At 31.9% G+C, this 11103-nt stretch overlaps 1 protein-coding gene across 1 annotated transcript; it reads right to left on the bottom strand.

The window, feature by feature from the left end:
* Positions 1–1895: 1895 nt before the first annotated feature.
* LBR (lamin B receptor) lies at positions 1896–5444 on the bottom strand. Its single transcript, XM_088200397.1, has 4 exons — positions 5312–5444; positions 3756–4902; positions 3227–3659; positions 1896–2319 (listed from the first exon to the last, which is right to left on the bottom strand). The coding sequence occupies exons 2-4, from the start codon at positions 4899–4901 to the stop codon at positions 2042–2044; spliced, it is 1857 nt and encodes a 618-aa protein (XP_088056523.1). The 5' UTR covers position 4902; positions 5312–5444; the 3' UTR covers positions 1896–2041.
* Positions 5445–11103: the final 5659 nt, after the last annotated feature.

Below are 11103 nucleotides of genomic sequence, written 5' to 3'. Positions count from 1 at the left end.
TGCAAACGTGCCAGATAAACTAAATTACATAATGAATTAATTGAGCATAATTTAAAAATAGCAATGAGAATTTATTATATAAGTAGTATCCGATTTAATTGTGTATGTGTCATTAGCAATAAATCAATAATAAATTATACATTAAGAAATGGAAATACCAGGCAAGATTAAATAATGAGAACAAATACTTCGGTTGAGATCGGAACAAAAATATTATGCTCTAATTGAATACCTAAAAGGCGTATAAAAACTTTTACCAGTACTAAAATGCATTTGGGCAGAAATATTAAAATTGTATTACTAGAAGAGTTACTAATAATAATAAAATTATTACAATCAAAAGAAAAAATGAACACTATCAAGATACATTGGCAATCATTATCGATAAATATAACATAAATTTAACTTATAAAATAAATACACTTTTGAGCCCCGAACACCAAAACATTGTACTTGGTGAGATCATAATGATGTTACAAATAAAAATACAAATTCATAGCAATACATCATGTCTTAATCAAGATGCAAATTGCAATACATCTTTAATTATTTTAATCAAACTAATATGGCCATAATTGTGATTTATAAAATATAATTTTTAAAGTATTGCACTTTACTTTTATACCAATTAAAATAAGTGTTAATAAATCAAACTTTATTCCTTTTGATTTTGACCGAAAAAAAATAATAAATATAATGTTATTTAAATAAATTCATTATATAATAAGTAATTGGTCCCGTGACTCACTATTTCTAAATAGTTCTAACAATTTTTTTGTTAATGTATTTTAATCCATCTCCATTTAAAAACATACAATGTTTTATATAAAAATACAAAGATTGTGTCGTTACAGATTAAATATTAAATAACATCGAATAATACATATATTTTATTTTTTGAAAAGATATGCATATTTCCTTTCTCTTTGAAGACTCATAACTTACAAATCTGGTGAATACTTTATTCTTTTCTAAGTTTCTTTTTTGTTTTAAATAAACGTCAACGATGATATAAAAAACTCGAAACATTAACTCGCGAATAACCGAATAGGTTGTATTAATTAAAGCGAAACTGCTCCTACTTGTTAGATGTATAGTAATAAAATTATGATTTATTTACAGCAATTTACATTTCAAACGATAAAGTAATTATTATATGCAGCAAAACATTTTAAAATTCGAAATTAATATTTCCATAATACATTTAATTTCGAACCAAAAGAGTTTTACGGTATGAATACATCATCATGTCATAAGTATAAAAATCAAGCAATCCCAATATTAACTTTGTTTTTTATTACATTGAATATATTTGTGTTGGTAAATATTGTGTAACGCGGGTACTGATATTATCTACAAAGCTATATAGCAATATAGCTTTGTAGATAATATCAGTACCCGCGTTACACAATATTTACCAACACAAATATATTCAATGTAATAAAAAACAAAGTTAATATTGGGATTGCTTGATTTTTATACTTATGACATGATGATGTATTCATACCGTAAAACTCTTTTGGTTCGAAATTAAATGTATTATGGAAATATTAATTTCGAATTTTAAAATGTTTTGCTGCATATAATAATTACTTTATCGTTTGAAATGTAAATTGCTGTAAATAAATCATAATTTTATTACTATACATCTAACAAGTAGGAGCAGTTTCGCTTTAATTAATACAACCTATTCGGTTATTCGCGAGTTAATGTTTCGAGTTTTTTATATCATCGTTGACGTTTATTTAAAACAAAAAAGAAACTTAGAAAAGAATAAAGTCAGTTAATCAATGTTATGAATTACCGTATTTCAATACTGCATCAAATTAAAAATATGTATTCATAATACATTAGCCTAATTACTTAATAATACATTGGCTAAAATAATTATAAGGGTGTCATAAGAAAATATAATTACTGATATGTTCACACACAACGTAGCAGGATACAAGATATGTACATGATACATAATTGATCATTTCGCTAAAAGAAAAAAACACTCAAAAGGAAACAAAGATAAGAAATATTATCTGAAACGCCTTTACCACACTTTGGGTATTAAGGCATAAGGCACTTTTTGGCAGTACCGTTTCCATGCTACTCCGTAGTGTTCGCTACATCGCTTTCCATCGCGTATTGTTCGTTTCGCTAAGTAAAACACCTCGAATATGATAAAGAATATTGTGAGGTTGTTATACGAGACGAATATGAACATTGATTGAGATATAATATCACCCAAATAGTTAGGGTGACGAACCATTCCCCACCAACCGCTAGTGATCAACCGGCTTCCAGTGAGAGTGGGCATAGTCTGAAGATCTGCAATAAAACGTATAATTAACACAGTGATAATGATGAACAAAAAACCCAACAGGGGTTTTTACTTGCATAAAACATTTTATAATTTTGATTAAATAAATATATATTTCAATTAAATGACATAATTTCGCCCTTTTTGGCATAACTCGGTTAACATGTAAAACCAAACGCTGATTTTAACTGTTATTCCAATAGGGTTGTTTTTTAAATACATTAATTTTAGTAAAACTCATCACACTCGCTTTGATATTTTTAATTACACTTTTATGATTATTGTTGGTACCGCAGTATACTAATATAACAAAATTAGTCGCGAAAGACTTGCTAAGAAGGTCTCTTTTAAGAAATTACGTTTCTTCTCATTGGCATAACAACAATTGTAAATCTGTACGTTGATTTTCTCCTCCAGTTCTAAAAAGTATGGTAAGTCAGAACATGGAGAAATTAAATCATTTCCTTCAGACATTTCAGTCAGAAACTTCATCCAGAATTAAGTAGTTGCAGATGGATTTCTTAATCCTGAGAAGTTCGAACAATGAAATTGAACAACATAAAGTGATAAAAATGCAAAATCTCTGCGAACAAGGCTTATAATTTAATTAATTTATAAGTACAGAAGTCGGAGAGTATCCAAAATGCTTTGATAGCAAAAGACCTTAATTTTGATGTGTAAGAAATGAAACAATATTTATTAGTATAGTATAATATTAGTATTTTTCATATGACCCATTAGGCGAGTTTTTATCCTTTGCATTTAGTAATTTATTCTTATTCTAATGCATTTTTTGTTTTATCAAGCGTTCAACAGCCATTCGGCACAAGCGACGTCCGACTTTTTCTATCTTCGATGAGTCTATACCGTTAAAAATAACATTAAGACATAATATAAAATAAAAATATCACTCACGTGCTACTTTGGGATGCAGTGGATTTTTCCGGAACAAGTTTTTCTCGCAGTTTGATGCAAAATTTATATAGCATCCGATCAGATACATAATCAAGACGAACGTCAGCAATTGATACGGCAACTGGATATTCTGATCAATAATTAGTTTGGTGATCATCGGTGAGCAAAACGGATAGAAAAAGTATCCAAAAATAAAGTAGAATCCGACTCCTTCGCTTGTAAATTCATACATCCACGAGCTGTCCTCCTCGAAGTACAGGAAGATCAATCCGTAAAATATTTCCATGAACGCAAAAACGACCAGAGTTTTATTGATTTGGAAGGCTCGGATCAGATGTACGTAAGTCTCTAGATTCATCAAAGACTCTGTCGTCAGCACTGGGAGATCTCCGATTTTCAACGAGTAGTACAACCAGATAAAATTGAAAAGAGTCTGGAACAAGTCAACATGTTATATGAGAATAAGTAGCAAATTTGTTAGTAATTTAAAAGCAACTTGCTGTTGTTTTTGATTTTTACCAATACATACCATTGAAATCAAGCCGATTCTAAAGAAGCATATTTTAAAATTAATTTTGCCAGCAAATGGAGATATTTGTCTGCCGACGCAAAAATCATATAATTTGTTCTCGCCGTCGGCTCTATGATTCCTGTTTTCCTCAGTCGTGTTTTTTCCTATGACGAACATAGCGACGGAGAAGACGAAAGATGTGATGATCCACAATAAGCACAATTGAACATAATCTTCATAGACGATATCAGCGATGGAAGTAATATATTTTTCTATGGCAAAAGTCACAGTGAAAATGACGGCGAAGAGAAAGAACCCGTTGGCTTTATACGTGCGTTTACTTCCGGGCAAAATGGCTTTTTTTCCAAAGTACGGAAAGAACGAAGCCAAGAAAATTGTGGCCACGTAGCCCAACGTCAGCCATAACGATCTGAGCGTAAACCAAGCGCCGATTTTAGAGTACGGTGTCAAGTCCGGCATTGTTGTAAAATTGCACATTTGACCGCTGCAGGCGAGAATACTACAGAAGGCGAATATGGTTTCGAAAATCAACGACGCGACATGCAACAGCTTTCCCGATTTGGGACCCCTCGACCTCAATTCCTTCACCGGCGTAATGAGCAACCTGGCCTTGGGCAGAGCGTACGGAGCGTCGTCTTCGGACATATCGTTATCTATCTTGTCGTTGGAGACTTCCGATTTGGGCAATTCGGTACTGTGTGCTATTTTTAGTAGTTGTTCATAGTTTTCTATATCCCGGGTGCGTGCACTTTTGGAAGGAAGATAGTACTCGAGTTTGGGTCGTCTCTCCCTGAGTCGCGAATGGATGTCGTTAGACTCGACGCCGTTTTTAGTCTCGTACTCGTTTTTCGTCAGCTTGACGACTTTGACGATGGCTTTGCTGGTGGTAATGTCCATCGCGTCCACAGCGGACTGTTTAGCTTTATTAGTGGGCGGAGATCGCAACGGGAGCGCTTCGGCTCTCGACGGCGACTTTCGAGATGGAGATTTGCGGGATGGAGATTTTCGCGACGGCGATTTGCTCTTGGACGATTTGACATTCTTGCGAGGCCTTCCCGGAGATCTAGCCGGAGAAGATCTAGTCGTCCGCACTCGCGTCGGACTCTCGTCCGCGGTTCTCGTTTTCCTGCTTTGTCGCTTCATTCTGAAAGCAGACATTTTAAAATAGACGGAGAGCAAAAAAACAATTCTATTATCGTACTAAAATTGAGGTCACTATTTTTGTTCGCACTCGAACGTTCTACTAAAAAATGATACAATAACTGCAGGTTAATTGGAATGTCGCTTCAAGGTTGCAACTTTTTTAATTTTATACTATCATAGTATTTCAATATTTTTTTTAATAATTTCAAAAGCAAAATGGCCGAATGTTTGGATGTAAGCTGATTACATTGAATTCAACTGTTTGTAAACAAGATAGATGCGATTCAAAAGCTCGACGAGATTTTAGGCGGCAAAAGCTAAGCGACGCCATCGCGCGTTCGTTCGGCGATTCTAATCGGCTCTATGCGGCTTTAGGCGTATCTAGATACGGAGAGCGATTTGGTACGAACCTGAGCGACGCGCGAAGAGAGCTGTTACCGTTGCCGTTGCGGGAGGCAGGACGCGCGACCGCAGGAAGGGCGCGGGGCGAGGGAGACGCCGTTCAAATGGCGACGCGCGATTGGTCGGAATTTAACCGAAAACCTCAGGCGACCAGCAGACGCTGCGACTCGCGTCTGTGGTGTCGAGCGTGTGCGGACTAATTTTTAATCAATCTATAATTAACATTGAAGCATATGTTTCTCTTATTAAAACATTCTACAAGCTCGAATTTATCATATTAAGTTTAAAAACAATATAATTATGTAATTAAAACATTTTTTTTACCAATTTATTAAAACACTTCAGACTGATTACTCCACACGGTAGGAAACTTCTCAAAGCGATCAATATCAAGAACTTTCAGAAGCTCCCAACTGGACAACTATTGGCCCACAGACACAAGAAAAACCCAAATATCATCAACTTTTGTGTTACGAAAGAACTATTATTATTTTGTGGAACTACTTAAAAGTTAAATTCTCGTTAAACCTGCCATCTGATCACTCACCACTAATAATGATCGTGGGGTATGGACATCATTTGGTGGAGGAGGGGACATTCGCATAGATCATAGAAAATGCATGTCATTTAATGAAATACTATGAATCTTAATAAAATCGAAACGTCTCTGATTCTAAACCAAAAATTCTCGAGCAACCCCTCAAAGAAATTCAGAAAAAAACAATCTCGAACCTATTCCGAAAACATTTTTAAAAATAAATCGTTTCAGTAAAATTATATCGGAATATATTATCATCGGTAGATATATATATATATATATTTTTACTAGTGAAAATATAATTTATCTGACAGGTGCTAGTAAAATTATATGATTTCAACTTTTCCATATGTAGTAATATATGCATTTACATACTTATTATTATTTATTTACATGAGATGTACAAATGTTGTAATGAATGTGTATTTTTCAGTGAAGTTATATTTTCACTAGTGAAGACCAAATACATTTTCACAAGTAGATAAATATTTCTACAAGGACAATTTAATCTATCTATATAAAAAATAATTGTTTCATAAAACGAATTGTTGGTGCATTACTGTTTTACGGAGCAAAGTATTTATTTAAAAGTTCATATCTCTCAAAATAATTTCCTGTTATATAGCACTATATATATATATATATATATATATATATATATATATATATATATATATATATTACTAGCGAACATATAATTTAAATGACATGCTGCTCTAAAATGTCTACGAAACTCAATTTGATAGTTACGAAACGTTCATTTGCTGTTCAAACAGAAACATAACATAACGAAAGCCTTAAAACTAATTACAGTTTTAGAACTTTCATTAGGTCAAGTCCAAAATACAAACTAAGCCAACGCATCTCTCAGGATAAAATAAGCGGAAGAAGAAGTACAGATAGACGTCGCATCTCACATATTGCTCTATAGTTTGTCTGCATTTGGATATTACAGTATATCTTAAAAAGATGATAGCTGTCCTTACCAATACTACTACAGACTTCTGATATTAGAATGTTGGTTAAAATATATTCAAACTGAATTTTGATCAATAGGAGGGCGCAAAAACAATATTATCACTTCACAGAAGTCAAAAATCCACGGCAAAAGCAATAAAATCATGTTGACGCCGTTGTAGCTGGAACTGTAATATTTTTAATATGTTTACAACCATCGCTCGTTTTATAACGTTGCACTAATAACTAGAATAATAATTCTAGAATAATGTTGTGCTTATTATTTTGCGTAGTATTGTAGTGCTTTCACTAGAGTGAAAACACTACAATACTATAAAACAGTGAGATTTCACATGTACTTGAAAAATGAAGATCGTCAAAGAAGCTAGGAAGCGAGCGCATGTATGTAAGCTGTATATGCTTCAGCACAGGAATATTGAGGCAGAAAAATTGATAAACGTTCCAGGCAATACTAGATTGCGTATGGTTTAACCATTCTATCTGGTCCAGTGAGATAAAACTCGTTTATTCTGCATGCATTTAAGGGTCATCTGTCAATGACATTTTCTTAACAATTAGCTGATATTCATGAGTAAAGTTATGATCGTTATACAGTTATTTTTGTGATCTCATCAACACTGTTATGGCAGCGGGGCTTATTAAAAAAGTTAGAGCAGTTTATGATTTTCAATATAAAACGTGATACACCATGGATTATCAAGATATGAGCGTTTGAGAATCTAAGGAGAGGCGATTCCGGTCAAAAGAAAAATAGGTATGGTGGTGGACTTTGAGGAACAAGAATGGGCAATAATACAATGTTAATATAAGTTGGTGCTAGATATATTGGCTATGCATTATGTAATTTATCGACATTTAATTGCAAAAAAAGATTAATGATAGCTTGAATCACTCATTACAATACGTAGTTGTGGCAAATGATCAAATCAGAAGCCATGCATTTGATTGTTTGTATGGCATTGCATTGAAAACGACGAAAATTTCGATTGATTTTACAATTTTTTTTAAATAAACATTATTCTATGTACAAGAACCGTATGAAGTTGTGATGAATTTTTTTTATAGCAAGTTTAAGAAAATGTAAGCTGAAAAACTTCTGCGTTTGTTATGAAATTAGTGTTGCAGAAAATCGAGAATTTTTTAGCAGTTTTTATTTTTTTCTTTACTGGAAAAGCGTAATAATGATGCCCTGATTTATCATCGGCACGTTCGTGCATTCAGAATTGCATTTATAAGAGGTATTAATTAAAGATAATGCCAAGAATATACACGTACTTGATTCTTTACAATGGGCTGTGGCAAGATTTTTTTATTGAATTACCGTCATCCAATTCAGTTAAATGCGAATTTAAATATAATGCTGCTAAAGAGACGGCATCTGGGGGAGAGAGCAAGTGGGGACATTTGCCCCTCCCCCTTGAATTTGGCCAGAAAAATGCATGTCATTTAATAAATACAATGAATCTTAATGAACTAGAAATATTTAAATAAAGCTGAAATGTCGTCCCTTGGCTGCTGTTGACATAAACAGAACATAATATAGACAAATTAGAAGAACAAAGCTCATCCTTTTTCTATACATATATGTATGTTTACTTATTTTTATTAATAATAGTATCTTATGATATTCAAAATTTTTATTTTACATAGCTAAGCATATATCCCATCCTTAAATAAAATGACGGTTTAATAAAAAAAATGCGATGGAAAATTAATCTATATTAGATCTATTTTTGCAGTGTATTAGTCTCACTAGTTACCAAATTTAGTGTGTATGTATATAATGATTACATTTATGTATCGATGTATTATCTACAAAGTAATTATTTTACTCAAAATATTCCGCCATTGACTGTGCTAATTGATTTATAAATACCTCTATATTGTTTTAACTAGATCGTCGATTCTCTTTTACGTAGTAGAAATTCACACAATTCCGATTCTAACTGTTCTTTTATTTTTTGTTTTCTTATAAATAGTCTAAATTTCAAATTTTTTATTTTTGTTTGAAAAAGTAAATTATTATTACACTGAGACACTAGTTTCTACAGATAATTTTACCGAATAAACATATTAGCTCAAGCGCTTATGTATCGAATCTTGATTAGACAACGTTAATCGTTAAATAATCGTTATTATTGTTAAAAATTAACAAGCAATAAATATTTTGATTATTTTATCTATTAATTTCGTATCAATTTATATCTATTTGCATGTTTATATAGGTCGTATGATATAATTATAACGAAAAATATAAATTCTATTTTTTCGTTAAACGCACCATTGACACATAAAGAATTATAATTTATATTATAAAATAGTAAAAAATATGTAAAAATGTTATATTACATCATTAAAAACATAATCTTGTTACGTTGTCAGTTAATGAATCAAATATACTATTCATATTAGTGCGTTGATAACCGGTTTTATTGATACAAACTGAACCCTTCGGGGTCACATTGCTATCTGGTCAGTGTACTGAGAATAAATCTATTCGCAAAGTTGTGAAATAATTGTGTCTTAAAAGGAATACATTATTTGCATTACGAAACAGAGAATATATTATTTTCGTAATGCCATGAGTAATTTAATATATTACATTTATTTTTATTTGTTTAAAACATATCTACAATATATAATGATATTTTAGTTTCGTCGAGGGACATTAGATTGATATACATATGCGGTACAATACAATTATAAATAAGTAAAATGAAATAATACATTAAATAAAAATATCCATTAATACATACATATAAATACACTTATGACAATATGTATAAGACAGATAAAGGTGTAAAAAGAAAAAACCTAGGAACACCAAATACATCAAGATCAAGGATCAAGGAATATGTATAATTTATTGGGTGATTAAATTGTAGCGACCACCCATAATCATCGCTCTACAATTAACTTGTATTAAAACTAGTTTTCGTTCTATACACGTACAGATAAAACAGAGTTCTAGCGTCTAGCTAAAAGGAATATTAAGATAATGCACTAGTGATGTATCTCATTTTATTTTTAAATCGGGATCTATTGTAAACGGCACAGATAATACGTTCGGGATTTTATACTAAGGTTCGCCTTACGTTTTATGGTAAGGTTTCTAAGGTTGCCACAGTGTTTTTTTTTAACACGAAGACTCATAGGTTTTAGACATATTGAACGATAAGAAAAATTTAAACAACTTGGCATATTGTTCGTATTGGGACAATAGTAAATTTTATCAATAAAGTTAATATTTCTATGTGGTGAAAATGTTTCTGGGAATTGAAAAATCAAGCAACATCTAATTTATCACAGTAAAAACTGGTATATTAAAATCGAATTAAAAAGCATGTATAAATTCCTTTTTTTTAGTCTGGTTTTTTTCTGATCTTATTCAAGAGGAAGAAAAATATTTTAAATATAATAACATACTGTTTATTGTTTTATTGAAATTTCACATTTTAGAATAAAAATATTATCAACGTCTGTTTTTATTAAATTTTTACTATTAGCATGATGCCCTATGCGAGTGAATTGGTTGTGTATGCTCAGAACTGGCCCTGCACAGTCGGGACATATGTCGCGGTTAACATTTACGCGAATGGATGGTGACGTAATATTTTTATTAAAAGTTTATACTAGTTTACTTGTTTTTATTGAAATATACGCGAGTGAACGGTGGACGAGGCACCACCAGCCGTTGTATTCACGTTGAAGTTCAGTAAAAAAATGTGCTGCCCTCAGCCGCAGTCACGCCAGTGTCACCAGAATGCCGCCAAGTTTTCCCCATAATAAATGATTAAATTAATGGATAAATAGGCTCCCATAATATATTTAATAATTAATAACTACGGACTACGTTCAAGAAACTAGTTAGAGAAATTGATGAAACGTCAAATTGTGGACGTAATTCTGAAAAAATATGACATTTACAAATCTGTTAAAAATATTGGTAGGGCTCGGAGGGAAAGTTATGTGTCCACGATGATTAACGTAAAAAATCGGAGATAGTATGCTAACTAAAGAAGTTGATGACGTTATCAGCGAACTAATCGAAATTATCAAATAATTGGATATTAATCTAATCTGAAAAAAGAGGATTTCGTTTTCAATGCAATTAAGCAACGAAGTTCTGGTGGAACTTGAGAATCAGAAAAAAATGATGATTTTTTAGAAGAAAAACAAAATATGCAAACTAATAACGTATGTGGTGAGTTAGCAGATCGCACACAAGTGTGCTTATAGCTGTATACAGTTTAAAGGGAAACTTTGAGTTTCACTGGTCTTTCG

The sequence above is a fragment of the Plectrocnemia conspersa genome, unplaced genomic scaffold (genome assembly GCF_051122295.1).
Source record: "Plectrocnemia conspersa isolate PC_06_02 unplaced genomic scaffold, ASM5112229v1 ptg000012l, whole genome shotgun sequence".
Lineage (NCBI taxonomy): Eukaryota > Metazoa > Arthropoda > Insecta > Trichoptera > Polycentropodidae > Plectrocnemia > Plectrocnemia conspersa.
The sequence above is the reverse complement of the archived record's forward strand: the minus strand, read 5'-3'. Positions and strand labels throughout refer to the sequence as shown.

Coding starts and splice junctions, on each gene's coding strand:
- LBR (XM_088200397.1), bottom strand. CDS start 4,901: ATGAAGCGACAAAGCAGGAAAACGAGAACCGCGGACGAGAGTCCGACG. Junction 3,660..3,755: donor GAATCGGCTTGATTTCAATG/GTATGTATTGGT, acceptor GACTTGTTCCAG/ACTCTTTTCAATTTTATCTG. Junction 2,320..3,226: donor ACTGCATCCCAAAGTAGCAC/GTGAGTGATATT, acceptor GTTTTATTGCAG/ATCTTCAGACTATGCCCACT.